The sequence below is a fragment of the Nansenia antarctica genome (assembly GCF_963989245.1).
Source record: "Nansenia antarctica genome assembly, chromosome: 6".
In the NCBI taxonomy this organism is placed as follows: Eukaryota; Metazoa; Chordata; class Actinopteri; order Argentiniformes; family Microstomatidae; genus Nansenia; species Nansenia antarctica.
Genome location: NC_137676.1, coordinates 24,368,046 through 24,389,903, shown reverse-complemented (window position 1 = coordinate 24,389,903; position 21,858 = coordinate 24,368,046). Strand labels below are relative to the sequence as shown.

General features: G+C 49.5%; 1 protein-coding gene across 2 annotated transcripts in view; it reads right to left on the bottom strand.

Annotated features, from left to right (window-relative positions):
- nkain2 (sodium/potassium transporting ATPase interacting 2) overlaps positions 1 to 20,648 on the bottom strand; it is a gene marked incomplete at both ends in the record, with an annotated part of 482,660 nt that extends 462,012 nt beyond the window's left edge. For both annotated transcript variants that reach the window (XM_080533246.1, XM_080533247.1), the window contains one exon: positions 20,595 to 20,648. In XM_080533246.1, coding sequence (XP_080389372.1) covers positions 20,595 to 20,648 — 54 coding nt within the window. The remainder of the gene's footprint in view (positions 1 to 20,594) is intronic.
- Positions 20,649 to 21,858: the final 1,210 nt, after the last annotated feature.

Below are 21,858 nucleotides of genomic sequence, written 5' to 3'. Positions count from 1 at the left end.
TGTTACCGCCCGACCAATTAGTCCAGTATCAGTCTGAAACACATTTTGTTTAATTTGCGTTGCTTCAGCGAGCTACCGCACCCCACCGCCTGTACATTAGAGTACAGCACACGGCTCTCTCTGAACGAGGCGATCGCTACCTGGTCAATAACACCGTAATTGCTCTCTGGAATCACAACCCCAAGGGACACCGTTTATGGAAGAATAAATAAAAACTTAAATGTGCAATCATTTATTTTTGTTGTTGTTAATGTAGTTGTAAACCTTAGGGCCCTGGCCAGGGATTCAATTAACCCACTGGAGGTTTTCTCTGTTTCTCTCTCCCTTTAGACTTTGACTCTTGTGTGAGTTCAATTTAGAGTTATACTGTAAATGCTTTATTGAAATCCAATAACACATAGTGCCCACACCCAATTATTGCGGTAATGATCCACTGATAAGATAAAAGATGTCTCCGTACTGCCAAGAGTGGCTTTTCAGGAAGCTCTGTGGCGTCTCGTATCGTCTTACCCTCGCTAGCATCCGTAGCGTTCTTCATGTATGGGCCTCAGCGCTAGCCAGATGTCTGGAACCTCAGCAGGTTGTCGTGGAAACACCTCCTGGGTTGAGATCATGAGATCAGAGGGAGGTGCTAATGAGGTGGCCTCCTCCTCCTCGCACCTCCTCCACCACCATGGAGAACTATGAACTGTTCCTCCACCTCCTCCTCTCACCTCCTCCTCCTCCATAGAGAACCATTAACTGTTCCTCCTCTTCTTCCTCCATAGAGAGCCATTAACTGTTCCTCTTCCTCCATAGAGAACCATTACCTGTTCCTCCTCCTCCTCCTCCTCCTCTTTCTTTCCGATACTCTTACTGAGTTATTTTCGGCTACTTTACATTCTAAGCAGAGTAGCGTGTTTAATGGAGATGAGAGGCCTCACAAACCTAGCAACCCCCACTGACACAAGCAGCCGGAGTTTACTATCACCGTGTTTAAATTATATCCTCACGCACAACCCAGTCTAGTTCCCATGTTCTCTGTGTCTGATACATGTGTATGTACAGGTACATGTGGTCTCTGTCTGGTCTGTTTAGTGTTTTAGAGCTGTTTGATGCTCTTATTTACTCTTTGGTTCCTGTCAGCATGCCTGCTGTCTGGGTTCAGCCCCCAGGCATATCTAGGGGCGTAACTAGGGGAGGGGGGCGCTACCTAGGTTAAACACTCACCCAAACAAAAAGCTACTGCACTTCCAACGACTTTCACGGCAATTATGTTTCTAAAGGTCCGGAGCTGCAACCATCTGGCCTACAGACAGACAGACAGACAACCTTCTCGCTGGTCTACAGACAGACAGACAGACAGACAGACAGACAGACAACCTTCTCTCTGGTCTACAGACAGACAGAGACAGACAGACAGACAACCTTCTCTCTGGTTTACAGACAGACAGATAGACAGACAAACAGACAGACAGACAGACAACCTTCTCTCTGGTTGACAGACAGACAGACAGACATACAGACAAACAGACAGACAGACAACCTTCTCTCTGGTCTACAGACAGACAGAGACAGACAGACAGACAATCTTCTGTTGCAGAATAGAGAAGAATAGAGCAGAATAGAGCAGAATATAATAACAGTATAGTGCGGAATAGAGCAGAATAGAGCAGAATGGAGCTGAATAGAGCAGAATAGACAGACAGAACCACCCGCCCCCCCAAGAAAGAGGAATTATTACGGACATAAACGCCAAACATCTGACAAGCTAAAATATCCGCGTTTGTTAAACGCACCCAACCCGAATCTGGCAAGTGGCAAGCCCATAGGCTCGTTGGTAACATTAGTCCGCCAGTAGTCTCGCATAGCCAGACCTATCTCTCCACACTTCGGTTCGCACTGTGCCGCGCTGGAGAATAATACAACATTGTGCGAGCGACGCGAGAGAGTTTTTGCCGGGTGAGATGTCTTCAGATAGAAAGTAAGCAAGTTGAAACGTTAGCAAATATAATTGCTGAGTGTTCTGATAGAGAAAAGTGGTTAAAATTGGTCGTTATTATTGCGGGGGGGGGGGGGGGGGGGTCCATGCCAGTGGCGTAGCGGACGGGCCCGCAAGCGACGCACCGCGGGGGGGCCCCAGCCACTAGGGGGCCCCCTAACATTGGATACAAACTTTTTATTTTATTTATTTTTTAATATAAAACAAAGAAAATAAGTGGCCCTTCATTGTGTCAACCTTAATTTTAATATATAGGCCTATATTTAAAAATATATACATAGTTAGCCGTATCCAATAGCAACATGATTTTGACGTCACACGTAGGCTCAATTGGCAGCGAGAAACAAGGAAAATGAGCAAACGAAAATACCTCAGCGGTGCGCAAAAACGGGAACTTTCCTATAAAAAGGAACAAAATTCAGCGAAACTTTTCATATTTTCTATTACCCAATGCAGCTTCTGAGACTAACGCGGGTAGGGATGCGATTAGCACTGGGTCAGGGACAAACGTCGTTGATGCACCTGTTGCTAGCAGCACCACTGTGGAGGCCAGTGTTACTGCAGCTGGCATGGCGCGGGCTGACCCGGCCGACGACAACAAGGACCCGCCACCTGACCCGTCTACTAGCTGCACTGATGCAGCATGTGTGGCATACGATACCTGGAAAAACGACCTTACAGTGGATGCACAACTTGATAGCGAGTACAAACGTCAGGTTAGCTTTTGGACCCAAGTCTTAACCAGGATCACAGACGTCACACTGACATTGGCTTCTTGTAACCTTGCTTTTCGAGGGCATCGTGAGAAACTGGGTGAGATAAACAGTGGGAATTTTTTGTCAGTAATAGAGTTGTTAGCTCGATATGATCCCATTTTGCAAGAGTTACTTGATAGAAGAAGCAACGTTAATTATTTAAGCCCTTCAATTCAAAACGAATTGATTGCGTTGCTATCACAGAAAGTACGGGACCAGATTGTTAATGAAATAAAGGAAGCCGAATTTTATTCTATAATAATGGACACTACTCAGGATTTAGGTAAGGTCGATCAACTCAGTCAAGTTTTCAGATATATCACAATTCGTAAAGACGACAACGACAACGCTACCGGAGTTGACATTAATGAGAGTTTTTTTGGATTTGAGAATGTCTCAGATCATTCGGCAGGAGGACTAGAAGCAAAAATCCTTGAAAGGATAGAGAGGGAAGGGCTGTCAATTAAAAAATGCAGAGGGCAAGGATATGACGGAGCCAGCGTGATGAGTGGCATTTATTCTGGTGTGCAGAAACGGATCCTCGACAAAGAACCCACTGCTGTATATATACATTGTGCTGCACATAATCTGAATTTAGTGTTGAACGATGCTTGCCAACCGATTGCAGAAATCAATAACTACTATGACATTGTCCAGAGAATTTAAAAACAATTTTGTCAGAGCATCAAAAGATGGGAAATGTTGGAAAACCATTTTAATTCTAAGCCAACACTAAAACGACTTTGTCCAACGCGCTGGAGCTCTAGGCACGATCTATTCACACGCTTCGATTTCGCTATGCTGACATCTTACAGGCACTGACCAAAATCAGTCTTCAGTCGACTAAACCAGATGAACGTGCAGAAGCCACTGGACTTATTAAGTCAATTGAAACCTTCGAGTTCGCAATGATTACTGTGATGCAGGAAAAGATTCTGGAGTCTATCAATATAGTGTCTAAGTTACTTCAGAAGAAAGACATGGACCTTTTCCATGCAGCAGGCCTACTGAGCACGGCGTGCAACACGTTATCGCAGCTAAGGGGTGACTTCGAACACATAAAAAGCTCAGCACAGGAACTTGCAGCTTCTTGGGGCACAAACTGTCATTTCACCCAGAAGCGCACAAGACGTACAAAGCGTCACTTTGATGAACTCAGTGAGGATCAGCGTCTCACAAGTCCAGAGGAAAGCTTTAAAGCAGGAGTCTTTTTTGTGTGCATTGACACTAGGGCTGGGACGACGCGTCGACGTAGTCGACGTAATCGACTATGTCAATACGTCGACTTGGGTAATGTGCGTCGGTGCGTCGCAAATAAACAACATGGCTGCGACCAGTTACGAGCGACGTGTCATTGATTTTCAACAACGCTTAACTCACGCTTTTATTTTGAAGACACGAAAACGAAACCGGAAGTCTATAATATCAGAGTGTGCCTCTTGTTGTCTTTCAGAGTCAGAGAACAGATACCAAACTGCCGGCATGTTTGCTGTAATTATATTACTTGGCAGTAGGCAGTCATCACTCAATGCTCGTCTCATTTACAGAACAGCATGGTTTGCTTGCACTGTTTGATCGCGTCATAAAAAATTAACGTCTCACATTGGCGAACATTCACACGGAACACGGAATGGCCGAACTCCGACTGTGCTGTAAAGTGGGTGGAGTATGGACTACGCACATGCGATAGTATGTATACTAGTATACTAGATAGTAGTATAATCATGCGAGCTTTTATCGACCGGAGATCTCCGACACAGTCGTACCTCAATGGCGCGGTTAAGGCTTATCCCTCTGAACCTGGCCGATCATTCGGTGCATCCCTACTCTCAAGTATTGTGATTTTCTGTCGTTTTTCTTTTCCCTGTCAGTGTCCCTGTTAGACATGCCATCTTTATGAACAGCTAAGATACTGTAACTTGTTGACCTCCTAACTGTCTCTCGCGACGCGCCCGCCCCACACTTTGAGAAACACTGACCTATAATAATAACAATAACCAGGAGGCAGGCGGGGGGAGAGAGGAGGGGGGGAGCAGAGAGAGGGGGAGAATGTTATATTGTTACTGAGATCGTTATTGTTACTGAGAGGTATAGTTACGGTATTCCGGTTAGAATTTCACTCGAATTGCACTAATTAGAGGATTTTATGTTGGTATTTATTTTGGTATTCCTCCTGAAAATGACTTGAACTTGCCTACTGCATTACTTGCACTTTTCCTTTTATTTGAAGTTAACTTTTATATTTTATAATATTATATTTTATGTTGGACTGTAAGAAAGAGAGGATATTTTTTGTTGTGGAATATTGCCCTGCAGTGCAGAAGCCTAATTTATATATTTGTACAAGAATAATTGAATAAAATACTGAAATGTTAATAAGTTTTTGACATTTATTTTGGGAAAATTAAGTGATACATTAATCGAACAGTAAAAATAATAATCGTAAGACTAATCGTTAAATTAGTCGTTAGACTAATCGGAAAAATAATCACTAGATTAATCGTTAGAAAAATAGTCGTTTGGGACAGCCCTAATTGACACCATTGTTTCCCAACTCAGACACCGATTCAGAGGAATGGATACAGTTGCAAAGAGATTCCGTTGTTTACATCCCAGTGAACTCATACAGGCAAAGGATGATGCGTTGCACGCATCCGCTGAGACACTAGCCTTGATCTACAATAATGACCTTTCTTCTGATTTTCCATCACAGCTTCTTTCCTTTCGAAATGCTCTGAGGTCAGAAATAAAAAGTATTGAAAAGGGTTCAATCAAAGATCTGACAGAGCTCCTGCTCCTGAGACATGCATCTATCCTGCCCAGTGTCATAGACGTGGCTACTGCTCTCAAGCTTTTTTTAACCATACCTGTCACAGTGGCAAGTGCAGAGAGATCGTTTTCAAAACTGAAAATTATCAAAAGCTATCTGAGAAGCACCATGTCCCAGGACAGACTATCCGGACTAGCGATGCTCAGCATTGAAAGCCAGCGCGCACGTTAATTTGACTTAACAAACATAGTGAAGGACTTCGCACAGACTAATGCCAGGAGGAGAGGACGTTTTGGTCATTGTTAAAGGTAAGAATATTATTTGATATGTCCAACAAAGGATTTGACAAACCCTGGCCAATTTTGCGCAACAAGTAGACTCTGATGCAGCGGAGACAGGGTTGCCAGATGGGCTGGTTTTTGGTGGATTTAGAAGTTTTTAGATTGGTTAGGTTGGAAATTCTCAATCCCATCTGGCAACCCTTAGCGGAGAGTCTACAGATTGTATGTTTACAGATATCGCACTGCTGTGCACGCCACACTTTGTTAAAAGAAATAAAGCAAGTGCTTTTCTATTTATAATACATTCTACTGATGTAGTCTACCATTTGGTTTTAGTTATAGGCTATTGCTATAGGCTAATTTCGCAACGTCAACAACGCATCGGACTCTAAAAAACGCACGTTTTTTTTAACCTCCGTTGCGAAAGGGCCCCCGCCGCCACCTTGCGGGGGGGCCTCGGGATTTTGCCGTACGCCACTGGTCCATGCCATGGTCCATGCCACCCCCCCAAGGCAGCAAACCTAGGGGAAACACTGTATTATATATATATATATATATATATATATATATATATACTGTACTATATCACTGTACTATATCTGTACTATATCTGTAGTATAGTGTACTATATCACTGTACTATATCAGTACATTTCATCAGTACAATCATACATTTACATACTGTACTATATCAGTAGTATACATGTACATACTGTACTATATATTGACATACTGTACTATATCAGTAGTATACATTTACATACTGTACTAGTATACATTTACATACTGTCCTATATCAGTAGTATACATTTACATACTGTCCTATATCAGTAGTATACATTTACATACTGTCCAATATCAGTAGTATACTGTACTATATCAGTAGTATATATTTACATACTGTCCTATATCAGTAGTATACTGTCCTATATCAGTAGTATACTGTACTATATCAGTAGTATACATTTACATTAACATTTTTGGGCATTTTTCAGACGCTTTTATCCGAAGCGACGTAAACAACAAACACATGTTTCTAAGTAAGTGAATCATCTATCCATCAGTCATCTATCCATCAGTACCGCAAGAGAAAGTAATCTATGCTCGGGCCAGGGGCTGCCGACAGTCAATACCACAGTAGAGGAATCCCCTTCCCCACCGTAGCAGCATCTGAACCATCAGCCCTCCTCCGTGTTAGTCACAAGCCCACGCTACAACAACCTGCCGCGGCAGAGGCTGAGAGTTTCTTAACCGGCGTACAGAACCGAACGTGGCGGAGGTTAAACACTTCTAAGAGCTCATCGCCATGGGGCAGACGACTGGCTCATGAGTCAACAGAGTTGCACAATGCTGAGCGGATCAGAGAGTAATTCTGTGGCTAATTCAGACGAGCCTGAGTGCATTAGTTCTGGGTTATCACTGTTTGTGTTTAGAAATCAGCTTTGGTGGGGGGGCAGGGGGGAGAGGTAATGCTTCAGAGTTCTGGAACGCTCAGGAAAAAGTCGGTTCAATTTGCCTAATCAAATATTAAGTCATTAACATTCCAATGTGTTGTCTGACTTAATTCTTAAATTCCGTTATGTGAATACACAAGGAATGATTAGTGACTGTGTACGAGTTGTGAAGTTGTACAGGGTCGAGCTATCAGCCTCACACTTGATTAAATGAGATTAAAATATAACGTGAAGCCTTTTCTTCAGATACTGGAGATGTTGTTTAACGAGGTGAGATGTTTCTCCTCTGGGATAATTAGTGAACATGACCACAAGACCAGAACAACAAAACACAGAACAGGAGACGAGACTCACTAGTGTACCTGGCTGGACCAGGGTTGGGTTAGGTTAGGGTCAGGTCTAGGGTCAGGTCTAGGGTCAGGGTCAGGACTAGGGTTAGGTCTAGGGTCAGGACTAGGGTCAGGTCTAGGGTCAGGACTAGGGTTAGGTCTAGGGTCAGGACTAGGGTCAGGGTTAGGGTCAGGACTAGGGTTAGGTCTAGGGTCAAGGTCAGGACTAGGGTCAGGTCTAGGGTCAGAACTAGGGTCAGGACTAGGGTCAGGGTAAGGGTCAGGACTAGGGTCAGGGTTAGGGTCAGGACTAGGGTCAGGTCTAGGGTCAGGACTAGGGTCAGGGTTAGGGTCAGGTCTAGGGTCAGGTCTAGGGTCAGGACTAGGTCAGGGTCAGGACTAGGGTCAGGTCTAGGGTCAGGGTTAGGGTCAGGATTATGGTCAGGACTAGGGTCAGGACTAGGGTTAGGACTAGGGTCAGGTCTAGGGTCAGGGTTAGGGTCAGGATTAGGGTCAGGTCTAGGGTCAGGGTTAGGGTCGGGATTAGGGTCAGGACTAGGGTTAGGACTAGGGTCAGGACTAGGGTTAGGACTAGGGTTAGGATCAGGACTAGGGTCAGGGTTAGGACTAGGGTCAGGACTAGGGTCAGGTCTAGGGTCAGGACTAGGGTTAGGACTAGGGTCAGGTCTAGGGTCAAGACTAGGGTCTGGGTTAGGACTAGGGTCAGGACTAGGGTCAGGACTAGGGTCAGGGTTAGGTCTAGGGTCAGGACTAGGGTCAGGTCTAGGGTTAGGACTAGGGTTAGGACTAGGGTTAGGACTAGAGTTAGGACTAGGGTCAGGACTAGGGTTAGGTCTAGGGTCAGGACTAGGGTCAGGACTAGGGTCAGGACTAGGGTTAGGTCTACGGTTAGGTCTAGGGTTAGGACTAGGGTCAGGACTAGGGTCAGGACTAGGGTTAGGACTAGGGTTAGGACTAGGGTTAGGTCTAGGGTTAGGTCTAGGGTCAGGACTAGGATCAGGACTAGGGTCAGGGTTAGGAATAAGGCTGTCACAGTTTGGAACCTTAGGTTTGGGTTAGGGTTAACCCTAGAACAACATGTTTGCCTTCTCCATTTCACTTCCTTTTAAAAGTGATGAGTTTCAGAACTCAACTTTTAGGGCTACATGCGACTGAAAACTATGGAGTCGCAAATCATGAAAACTAAATGGGGGAAATGGCAGTTGTGGGGGGTGAGGGGAGGTGAGGGGAGGTGTGGGGAGGTGAGGGGGGCTGAGGGGAGGTGTGGGGGGCTGAGGGGAGGTGAGGGGGGCTGAGGGGAGGTCTAGGGAGGTGAGGGGGGCTGAGGGGAGGTGTGGGGGGCTGAGGGGAGGTGAGGGGGGCTGAGGGGAGGTGTGGGGGGCTGAGGGGAGGTGAGGGGGGGTGTGGGGAGGGGAGGTGAGAGGAGGTGAAGGGAGGTGAGCGGAGGTGAGGGGGGCTGAGTCCAGAGAGACCGGGGATCCCAGGCTCGTGCGTGCGAGTGTCATCTGTATCTAGAGTTCTCCTGTACAGCCCTGTGTCTCCCTCTCTCTCTATCCTTCCTCCCCTCCCTCTCTCTCTCTCTCCCTCTCTCTCTTCCTCATCTCTCTCTCTAACCTTGCTCCCCTCCGTCTCTCTCTCACTCTCTCTCATCTCTCTCTCCCTTCTGTCTCTCTCTCTCTCTCTCTCTCTCTCTCTCTCTCTCTTCCTGTCCCTCCTATCCCCCTCTCTCTCTCTCTCCCTCTCTCTCTCTCTCCCTCCCGCCCCTCCTTCCTCTCTCTTCCCCTGCCTCCATCTCTCTTCCTCTCCCCCTCTATCTTTCCTCCCCACCCTTTTCCCCCTCCCACCCTAAACATCCCTCCTTCTTTAACCTCTCCACCTACAGACAGACCCTCCAGCACAGACTCGCTCTGCTCTGTATTCATGACTACATGCGGTTGATACATTATTCAACACAACATTGGGTAAAAGTTTCGGTAACTTTACTGTAACAACAACATTTAGTCACTGGTTCCACCCCCAGGCCCTCTACGGAACCAGACTGCTGTACCACGCTTGAAACATACTCAATTATTCATTTCAAAGTGAATGAAATGAAATTTCCTGAAATTATTCAGAGTCCTACAGAAGGAGGAGAACCGCGTTAAGACAGAGGCACAGCAGCTGTCAGATGGGAGGAAATGGATTCTTTGAAATGTTCATCTTCTCTTATGCCTGGCAGTGTTGTTGAAAGAAAGTAACAGCAAAACAAGTGTGTCCACCAGACCACTACAGACCCCTGCCCCAGACCCAGACCCAGACCCAGACCAAGACCAGACCAAGACCCAAACCAGACCCAGACCAGACCCAGACCCAGACCCAGACCCAGACCCAGACCAGACCAGACCAGACCAAGACCAGACTCAGACCAGACCAGACCAGACCAGACCCAGACCCAGACCAGACCAGACCCAGAACGGACTCAGACCAGACCAGACCAGACCCAGAGCAGACCCAGACCCAGACCAGATCCAGACCCAGACCAGACCAGACCCAGACCAGACTCAGACCAGACCAAGACCCAGACCAGACCAGACCAGACCAGACCAGACCCAGACCAGACCCAGACCAGACCCAGACCCAGACCAGACCAGACCCAGACCAGACCAGACCCAGACCAGACCCAGACCAGACCCAGACCAGACCAGACGCAGACCAGACTCAGACCAGACCAGACTCAGACCAGACCAGACCCAGACCAGACCAGACCCAGACCCAGACCAGACCCAGACCCAGACCAGACCCAGACCAGACCAGACTCAGACCAGACCCAGACCCAGACCAGACCCAGACTCCACGGACGCACGCGAACAAAGACCATCATCATCATCATCATCATCACCATCACCATCATCACCATCACCATCATCATCACCATCATCACAATCACCATCATCACCATCATCACCATCATCATCATCATCATCACCATCATCATCACCATCATCACCATCACCATCATCATCTTCGCCATCGTCCCAGCTGGCGGTGGTTGCAGAGTGATTGTCACGGCAACAACCTACAAACTAAAGCCCGGTACACTCATAAGGATTTTCAAAATCTTAACAGAGACAGACCCCACACATGAAGATAAAAAATCTTGGATTGAACAGCCTTGATCGTATTGTGTGTGGTGTGCGCCGATATTCCCATTTCAGCACACCCCATACATAAATATTATCTTTACGACAGTCTAGACACTAGAGTCAGAAGCCAGAAATCTCGCGTGATCAAACGTGATCTAACGTAGTACCCTGACTGACCTGGACAAGGCAGCCATGTGTGAAAGGGCAAATAAAGTGCCGAAGAACGAAAAGAAGAAGTCACCGCTAATTCCACCAAAAAAACCTGAGCCCATCTGGCAACCCTAGTCGGGAGTTGTTATTACATTAGGATTTTTGGTCGTAAATATTGAACACGTTTAATATTTACGATTGTCGGCCCCGACCATTTTCCGACCAAATTGTTGGGAGAAATGGGCTGTTAACACACCTCACACTACAGGATAATCTTGTAGGATAATCTTTAGAGCCATCCGATAATCGGGCGTTTGCTGACTTTGATCGGAATGGGGAAAATCGGCCCAAAATCGACCAGATTATCTTTATGTGTGTACCGGGCTTAAGTGAAAGTGAAGGTCGCATCGCAACTTACTGGGAGGGAAGGAGTAGTCACACCCCTCACATAACAACGCTCTGGATAGGCTGTAGTCATATCACTCACATAACAACTCACATGTGTGACTGCTGTGTTATTTCAGTGGTATAATAGTAACAGTGTAGAGCACACGTCTATTACAAGGCCCGCGGGCCAGACACGGCCTGTGACGACTTTTAACCTTTTAACCCGGCCCGCAAATAACTTCTGAGAAACATTTTAATGTGGCCCATGGAGTGGTGTTTAAATTGACATCCGTGACAATACAACATTGAAACGCAGGAGGCGCTACCACACTCCACTCTCACGCTTTTATCAGAGAATTAATAAAGGCCAAATGGACTACCTAGGCCACCATATAAACAACGTAGATTCATCTACCTTTCCAAAAGTAGCTAGCATAAACAATGGCCAAAAAAGAAAAGTGGACAATGATTTTCTATAAAATGATAACTGCACAGTTAAACAAAACACATTTGGATCACAGTACTTTTGTCTTTAACAAAACAACAAATAAGATCAAAATAGTAAATGCAACAAGTCGTATCTCATTTGTATGGCTTACTTTGGAAACTTGAATACAACAATAGGGCCTATAATGCCAAGTCTAAGCAACATAGGCATTCTGCTTTTTAGTTCAACAAAAAGTCAAACAATTAAAACGCAACCTTCAACAACAAAACATGTCTACTCGCTTAAACAGTCTGTGTGAGGGAGCTGTGAATGCAAGCTTTATAATAGTGGAGGACATAGCAACAGCATGTACGCCGTTCACAGAGGGAGAGTTCATTCAAAATTGCATTGACAAGGTATGTGATGTTGTATGCCACGACAACAAGCAGGCATTTGCAAATATCAGCATGGCCTCGAAATAGCGTGGCTAGCTGGGTGGATGAGCTGGCCTCCGACTTACAGATCCAGATAAAAACTAAAGCCAAGGAATTTGTTTGGTATTGGTTGGCTGCAGATGAGAGTACGAACAGGACGGACACTGCCCACCTTACGTGTGTGTGTGTGTGTGTGTGCTTGCGTGTGTGCTTGCGTGTGTGGAGGCTACAACACCTGCAATCAGTATTACCCCGCACATGATATCAGGTGGTCATCATCCCCATGGCAACGCGGGCGATTGAACAACAACGTCTGTCACTGACCATCATCATCATCATCATCCCAGGATGACTGGGAAGGTCCAAAAACTGATCAATGAGAGGGACAACGCCTTCGCAGGGAAGGGCACACTGCTGTACAGCACCACCAGGGCTAACCTAAAGCGCGGCATCCGGGAGGCCAAGGCAGACCACAGAGAGAAGATTGAGGAATGCTTCCTGAGCAACGACTCCAGGCGGGTGTGGCAGGGGGTTCAGCACAAGACAAACTTCAGAGCCAACAGGCTCACAGCCGCAGAGGACGACCCCCTGCTGGCGGAAAAGCTGAACTCCTTCTACGCCCGGTTCGACGAGGGGCGAATGGAGGTAACCACAACACAAACACCACTCTCTCCAGCTCTCAGCAGCCTCACCCTCACAGAGCATGAAGTGAGACGCGTGCTGAAGGCGGTGGACCCCAGGAAAGCCTCAGGGCCGGATGGCATCCTGGGACGGGTGCTGAGGGACTGCGCCGACCAGCTGGCCGGGGTTTTCACCAACATCTTCAACCAGTCCCTGTCCCAGGCCACCATCCCACCCTGCCTGAAAACCTCAACTATCATCCCAGTCCCGAAGAAAAGCACGGTGAGCTGCCTAAATGACTACCGCCCGGTGGCACTCACACCAATCATCATGAAGTGCTTCGAGAAACTAGTCCGGGCCCACATAGTCACACGCCTCCCGCCCAACCTGGATCCATACCAGTTCGCCTACAGAGCCCAGAGGTCCACAGAGGACGCCATCGCGACGACTCTCCACTCCACTCTATCCCACCTGGAGAGGGGAAACAGCTACGCGAGACTGCTCTTTGTGGACTTCAGCTCTGCCTTCAACACCATCCTTCCAGACAGGCTAGTGACCAAACTACTAGACCTGGGACTATCACACTCTATATGTGCATGGATCAAGGACTTCCTGTCCGACCGCCCCCAGAGGGTGCGGGTGGGCTCCCACACCTCCACAGCCCTCAGACTCAGCACTGGGTCCCCCCAGGGCTGCGTGCTAAGCCCCATCCTCTACAACCTCTACACCTACGACTTCACCCCCGTCCACCCCAGCAACTCCATCGTAAAGTTTGCAGACGACATCACCGTGGTGGGCTGCATCTCGGGGGGGGGACGAGGCGGCGTACAGGGATGAGGTAGAGCAGCTGAGCAAGCTGTGCAAGGTTAACAACCTGCTGCTGAACCAGTCAAAGACCCAGGTAATCATCGTGGACTTCTGGAGGAAAAAATCTGAGGTCCAGCCCCTGCTCATCGACGGAGAGAGTGTGGAGAGAGTCTCAACCCTCCGATTCCTGGGGGTGCACATACAGGATGACCTGTCCTGGAAGAACAACACAGCAGCCATCATCAAGAAGGCACAACAGCGGCTCTTCTTCCTGAGAGTCCTCAGGAAGGACCACAACAAGCAGGAGATACTGGTGGCCTTCTACCACTGCGCAGTGGAGAGCATCCTCACCTACTGCATCTGCAACTGGTTCTCCAGCTGCACAGCCGCAGAGAGAAATGCGCTACAGAGAGTCGTGAGAACAGCCCAGAAGAACAGCCCACCGGCGCCCCCCTCCCCTCTCTGGAAGAGCTGTACAACACACGCTGCCTCAGGAAGGCCTCCAAGATCTCCAGAGACCCATCCCACCCTGGGTACGAACACTTTGCCCGGCTGCCCTCGAACAGGCGGTACAGGACCATGGCCGCAAGGACAAACAGACTGAAGCTCAGCTTCTACCCCAGGGCCATCCAGGCCCTGAACACAGCAAAGACCTAGGTTCTGGGCCCTGGACAGTCTGGACGGATTGATGGCAGCTGCTGGATTGAAAAATCAGGTGTAGTGCTGAGGCACAAATGTGTACATTTCAAGCCTGCAAACTGCGACACTTTAAATGAATGTGCAATAACACTATGTGCAATATGACAACCCTAGGGTACATAAGGTTGCAGAGAAATAGGAAATGTTAGAATAGGTATAGCATAGCATAGAGTACAGCACAGTGTTTTATCTGTACAGTATAGTATAGTGGATAGTGTACAGCCTTTATTTATGTAAACCAGCTCCTTTCCCTTCTTGTTTTTTTAGTTTTTTTTTTCTTTCCTAGCACCAGGGGAGCCACCCCTCCCAAATGTCGTTGTTTGGTACCTGTACTATAGCAATGACAATAAAGACCATTCATTCATTCATTCATTCATTCATCATCATCATCATCATCATCATCATCATCATTATAGCGTCATCCAATTAAGAGGGGCTGCAGAGCTGGTGCAGTTTAAACAATCTGGAGCTAAATGCTCTAAAAACAGTGGAGATGGTGGTGGACTTCCGAAGGAAAGCAGCCCTGCCCCCTCCCATCACGCTGGGAGGTACCCCGGTGGCCTCCGTGGAGTCATGCCGCTTTCTAGGCATGACCATCTCCCGGGACCTAAAGTGGGAGCAGAACACCGAGGCCCTCACAAAGAAGGCCCAGAAGAGGATGTTCTTCCTCCGGCAGCTGAGGAAACTCAGGCTGCCGAGGTCCATGATGGTCCAGTTCTACACGGCCATCATAGAGTCCATCCTCACCCACTCCATCATCACCTGGTTCCCTGGTGACCAGGGTCGACCAAGGACAAGGCCAAGTTGCAGCGGGTGCTACGTTCAGCAGAGAGGGTGATCGGCTGCCCCTTGCCCTCCCTCAACTCCCTGCATGACACCAGGGCTCTGAGGAGGGCAAGGAAGATCATGGCAGACCCCTTCCACCCCGGCCACGGCCTCCTCACCCTGCTTCCCTCTGGAAGAAGGTTGCGGCTGCCTAAGGCACTGAAGGCCCGCCACAGGCTCAGCTTCTACCCCTCAGCCGCCAGGCTGCTAAATGACTCTGGCTTCTCCCCCCCCCCCCCCCCCCGCCCCCAAGTCTGCCCAGGACTGAACTGGACTCACTGTAAAAAAACTCTGCACTGCACTTTACTTTATACCGCACTATCCAATGCACTGTTGTCTGTCCTGTGTTGTTGTTGTGTTGTCCTGTTTTTTGACATGTGAAAAAAGTATAAACGCACTTGCTGTGGTGACGAAGCAAATTCCTATATGTGTAATGCATAGTGGCAATAAACGTTATCTCAATCTCAATCTCTCAAAACAACACAATGTAGAGGAATGCAAATGACTCAAGGGGCTGGCTTGAAATAGCCAACTGTACGCGTTTGCTTCACAGAGAATGGAGTCATTCTCCCCCCCCCCCTCCCAGTTCTCCTGAGTAGTGTATACGCACGTATTCCGTACGTGCTAGTGTTTTGTCCTGTTGCGTTTGCCGTAGCTGTTTTTCCGGGTTCAGAGCACGCTGGCGTCAGCGCTGTGACTGCCGCTTCTGTCTCCCGGTCCTGTCTTTTTGTATCCTGTCCTAGTGTCTATGGTTTCTTGTTTTCGGCGTCTACCTTGTTTTGTGTGCCCGTCTTCCCCCGGAGGTCTCCGCTTTTTGTTTTTCTTCTTTTCTTTTCCAAGTATTTTTTCACTTTGTTTGACTTTTTCGCCGACCTCCGCTGCTTTTCCCCCCGCCACCTCCCGCCTCTCACTGCCTCCACTACCGGACTACAGTATCCATCGCCTCCACTACCGGACTACAGTATCCACCGCCTCCACTACCGGACTGCAGTGTTCACCGCCTCATCGTTCCTGTCCCCCGGCTTTGTGTTGCTGACCGACCCGCTGCGCGCCGCTCTCAGACATCGCTAGCCTGGCTGTGCTGTGCTACTACCCTCGTCCCGGGAGGTAGTCACCACTCCCTCCCCGGTTTGGGGGTTGCCATCTCCGCAGGTGAGTGTCAGTCCTTCCCGGCCTTCACTCACTACTGCAGGATTTGGTCGCTGGCATGGCACGGTTAGGCTGGCTGGCCGCGCGGGTTCAGTCCCAAGCTAGCAATACAAATGACAACAACAACAACAACACCACGCTGCCACTCTGGTTCACTGCAATGTTTACACAACTCACTGCCCACCACCCTACTAGTCACTCCCAACCTATCCACTGAACTACTCCCACCTGTACTCTGGTTTCATCTCCAACTTGGACTCACCCTCCTGCTGCTCCTATCGTTTTGCCCTGGATCCCCGCCCATCTCACCTACCCCCCACCTCCCTCTGCCCTTCTCTCGTCTCACCTATACTGCCACTGACCTTCACTCACTGAACCATAACCATCGTCTCACTGCTGCTGCTGCCACCACCGCCACCAAGGCAGGCATTCTCCGCCGCCGCCGCTACATCCACCGAGGCTCCCAGCAACATCGACACCGGACTCTACACCACCCTGAAGGCACAAACATCCCCTCATTCTGGACTAACTCTCGCTCACCTGTCATCACCCCACACCGCACCGCTGACCACTCAAACCTCCGCTCTCTCCCTCCTGCTCCCCCATCCATCTCCCTTGCACTGTTGAACACTCGCTCTCTCTCCAACAAATCCCCTGTCATATCTGAACTGATACTGGACAACAACCTGGACATACTCCTCCTCACTGAAACCTGGCAACAACCCTCGGACTACTACTCACTCAACCAGGCCACCCCCCCCAATTACACCTACATCGCTAAACCCCGCCTCTCCAAGCGAGGGGGTGGTCTCGCTGCTCTCCACAAACTCACCCTAACTGTCACTGTACTGGACCTCAACCTCCCACCCATGTCATCCTTCGAATACCTCGCCTTTTCACTCCCCAACTCCATAACTGCACTCCTACTCTACCGCCCACCGAAGCCACACCCCTCTTTTCTGTCTGATCTCTCTGAACTCCTCACCATTGCCTCTTCCCTTTCTACCCGTCTCTTACTCACCGGTGACTTTAATATCCATGTCGACCAACCCAACTCCAACCTCACCTCTGATTTCCTCTCTCTCCTTGATTGTTTCCACCTCACCCAGCACATCAACTTCCCCACCCATGTAAAAGGCCACACACTCGACCTTGTCTGCTCTGCCTCCCTACCCAACCCCCACCCTTTTCCTTTCCCACTCTCTGACCACCACTGCATCCTCTTCTCTGCCCCCCTGCCCCTACCGCGCCACCCCATCAAACGCACCATCTCTTTCCGTAACATAAAATCTGTCAACCCACTCACTCTATCCCAGTCCATATCTTCTGCCCTCCCCACTGACTCCACTCCCACAAACCCGGAAGACTATGCCACCATGCTCAACTCCATTCTCTCTGACTCCCTTGACTCACTGGCCCCCTTGAAAACCATCACTGTCTCCTTCACCACCTCCTCCCCCTGGTACACCCCTGAACTAAGCACCATGAAACAGACCGGCCGCCAACTAGAACGACTACACAATAGAACCCACCTCACTGTCCATGCCGAAGTCTACAAGCAACATATCTCCTCCTACCGTGACGCACTTCAAGCTGCCAAATCTGCCTACTACTCCACCCTCATCAACACCTCCAATCGAAACCCCCGCACCCTCTTCTCCACTGTCAAGACACTACTCCAACCCCCGGACAACAACACAACTTCCTCCCCTGACCTCTGCAACTCCTTTCTCCACGCCTTCAACAGCAAGATCTCCCACATCAATAGCTCACTGACTGCCTCCATCTCCAACTCCACCACCCCCGCCCCCCCTGCTGTCATCTTCCCCCCTCCTGATTACCCTCCCCCTACTCCTCTCACTACTTTCTCCCCTGTTGACTCCTCCCTCATCACTACTATCATCACCGCCTCCAAAACAACCACCTGCTCCCTCGACCCCCTCCCTACCACCCTGACCAAGGCCTGCCTCCCTGCCCTCATCCCCCACCTCACTGCCCTCTTCAATCAGTCACTATCCCAAGGCCACGTTCCCTCAAGCTACAAACTTGCCGCTGTCACCCCCATTCTTAAAAAGCCCACTCTTGACCCAGCCAATCTCTCCAACTACCGCCCCATCTCCAACCTACCATTCCTTTCCAAAACCCTAGAGCGTGTTGTCGCTGCCCAACTTCACTCCCACCTCCAATCCAACAAACTGTATGAACCCCTTCAATCTGGCTTCCGCCCACATCACAGCACTGAAACAGCCCTGGTCAAAGTCATCAACGATCTCCTCACCTCTGCAGACTCAGGTGCCCTCAACATCCTAGTTCTACTAGACCTGAGTGCAGCCTTCGACACAGTGTCCCACTCCATCCTCCTTCAAAGGCTGCGCCAACTGGGTGTTGAGGGCACCGCCCTGGACTGGCTCACCTCCTACCTCACCAACAGACAACAGTTCATCTCCCTCTCCGGTCACACCTCCTCCTCCTCCTCTGTCACACAGGGGGTCCCACAAGGCTCAGTCCTCGGCCCCCTGCTCTTCCTCTGCTACACACTCCCCCTCGGTCACATCATCCGCCAATTCAACCTGGACTTCCACTGCTACGCCGATGACACCCAGATTTACATCACCACAAACTCCACCCAGAACCCACCCCTCACTCACATCGAAAACTGCATTTCAGCAATAAAAACCTGGCTCACACACAACTTCCTCAAACTGAACAGTGAAAAGACCGAAGTCATCCTCATCGGCACCAAATCCATCCTCAATAAAACCGGACCCATCACACTCACCATTGACGACACTACCATCACCCCCTCCCCCCTGGCTCGCAACCTCGGCTTCATTCTGGACCCCACCCTCTCATTCGATCCCCACGTCAGTTCTATTGTCAAGACATCCTACCTCCGAAACATTGCAAAAATCAGACACTGCCTCTCCCCCCCCCGCTGCTGAATCCCTCATACACGCCTTCATCTCCTCCCGCCTTGACTACTGCAACTCCCTACTCACCGGCATCACCTCCCGCTCCCTCCATAGACTCCAGATGGTCCAAAACTCTGCTGCACGCCTCCTCTCAAACACCCGCTCCCGTGACCACATCACTCCTGTCCTCCACTCTCTCCACTGGCTCCCCATCAAAGAACGTATACAATTCAAAGTCCTCATCCTCACATACAAAGCCCTCCATAGCCTGGCCCCCCCTTACCTGACTGACCTCCTTCTCCCCCACCACCCTACCCGTACCCTCCGATCCTCATCCATTGTTCCCCTCACTGTCCCACCCTCAAAACTCAAAGGCTTCGGTCACCGTGCCTTTTCACGAGCTGCACCCCGCCTCTGGAACTCTCTCCCTCAACCACTCAGAGACTCACCCTCACTCCTCACTTTTAAATCCCACCTCAAAACCTACCTGTTCTCCCATGCCTACAGCCTCCCCTACCCCTAGCCATCTCCCCCCCCCCCCTGGACACGCATACAACCTCCCCTACCCTACCCTACCCATTTCCCCTAACCCTGCCACCCCCCTGATATGCATACAGCCTCCCCTACCCCTAACCACCTCCCCCCCCCCCCCCTCCCCGTTCGCTGATTCTGTGTTCCATGTGTCCATGTTGCTTGTTGTTTTTGTGTTTTCTGTATCTCCTGTATTGTCAGCGTCTTTGAGCCTCGGAAAAGCGCTATATAAATGTAATGAATTATTATTATTATTATTAGTGTGTGTGTGTGTGTGTGTGTGTGTGTTAGTGTGTGTGTGTGTGTGTCTCTCTCTCTCTCTATCCTTCCTCCCCTCCCTCTCTCCCTCCCTCCCTCTCTGTTTCTCCATCCCTACACCCCCCCCCCTCCCACCTCGCGCCTCCATCTCCCGCCCTGGCACCAGTCCCCGGTGGTACGGGCACAGCTGGCGAGGAGCCCCTCGTGCGTGCAGAGAGCACCGGGCGGAGCAGCTTTGTGTAATTCAGAGCCCCAGATGATCCTGTTCTATAAGAGATGAGATCCCCCTTCGCTCTCTCTCTCTCTCTTTATCCCCAGTCTCTCTCTTTATCCCCAGTCTCTCGCTCTCTCTCTCTCCCCCCCAGTCTCTCTCTCACTCTCTCTCTCTCTCTCTCTCTCTCTCGCTTGGCTCTCTCACTCCCCCCCCCTCTCCCTCCCTCCGAATTACCATCGCTGCATGGGGAAGGGTGGCATTACACAGGCCATTGAGGAGAAGAGAGAAGGAGAGGATGAGGGGAGGAGAGGAGAGGATGGTGTGAGCCGATAGGAGGACAGTAGCAGCGACCCGTGATAATCACTACTGCTGAGACACTGCCACAGACACAGACACACACGCCGAGTATGACTAATCATAACGGTCATTTTCAGCATTTTAAATATATATATATATATAAAAACTTACCAACTGCATGCCACATATAAAGGCAAGCGTGCACCGTCCACTGCAACACCCCATGATGTAACGTCCACGGCGGGTCTCCTCTCCACGTGGGTCGTTGTAATTCCCAAAATCCCCGAGTCTCTCCCCCGATTGACCGGGCAGTTTTGGAAGACCGGACCGGCGCGGCGGCACCGTACAGCGGCGTGCGTCTCAAGCGGAACCCGCTTCCAGCCGCTTCTCACCCGGCTAGCCTACAGCTGGACTCATTAGAAGTCTTCCTTCCACGTATTTATTTACTCTCTCCGATATTAGATACGGGATTAAACGTCTCCCAGTGGTATCCAAGCAGAAACACAAGATGAGAAAAACAGATTGGTCCAACAATTAATCCTATTTGCCTCTCTACAAATAACAGAGCGGTTCGTTCTTTTTTTTTATATTACATGTCCAGCTGTTCAGCATCTAGAAAGCCCGCCGGTTTTTAATTAGCACCGTAATAACATGCCAGTAGGTCTGAATATGCGATGATGCGCGGTAATGACAATAAACTAGAACGCAGTGGAGGGTGGCTTGTGGTTATTGTCCTACAACTCGTTGTGCACAAAAAAACACGAACCCAGAAATGTCAGACGACACGAGCAAAGTCTCTCCAGAACGAAACGGACCTCTAAAGCCCATGGACAACATCAGTGTAGTTCTGAAACAGTCTCTTATCAGGAGAAACAAAGCGGTCCAGTGTTGTTGGAGGAGACGGGACTCTCTCGTCGCTCCTCCCTCCGACGACTGTTGCGGGTCTCAAATGAGCAACTGAATGAACCACCTTAAAAAAAATAAAACCGTATCTATTACTTTACCACACAGACAAGTCACCGGTCCAAAACCGGTCGCTGACTTGACCGCCGTTAAGTTCTATCTACGAGCTGTGTCTCTCTCTCTCGAGAAGAAGAAGAAGAAGAAGTGACAATCCACGGAAAACGGAGAATTCCCGTTCTGGTCCGTTACCGGTGGAGCTGCACTGATCCTCCTGGAGGCTGCCGAGCACCCTCGCGCGCCCCCGGTTTCATAACCGCCTTTCTATCCCCGGAAGGCTTCAGAAACATTCTTTGGTGACACACTTGACAGTCCGGTTGGGTGAAGGAAGCTACTGTACCGTAAAAATAGTCTGTGGAGAGAAAGGAAACAGTCCGGTAAGAAAAACGGGGACAATAGAATAAAGAAACCGCGGAGACTGAGAGGGGAACACCGTGCGCTGCTGTCGCGAGCCCTGCCGACCATCTGACGGTCC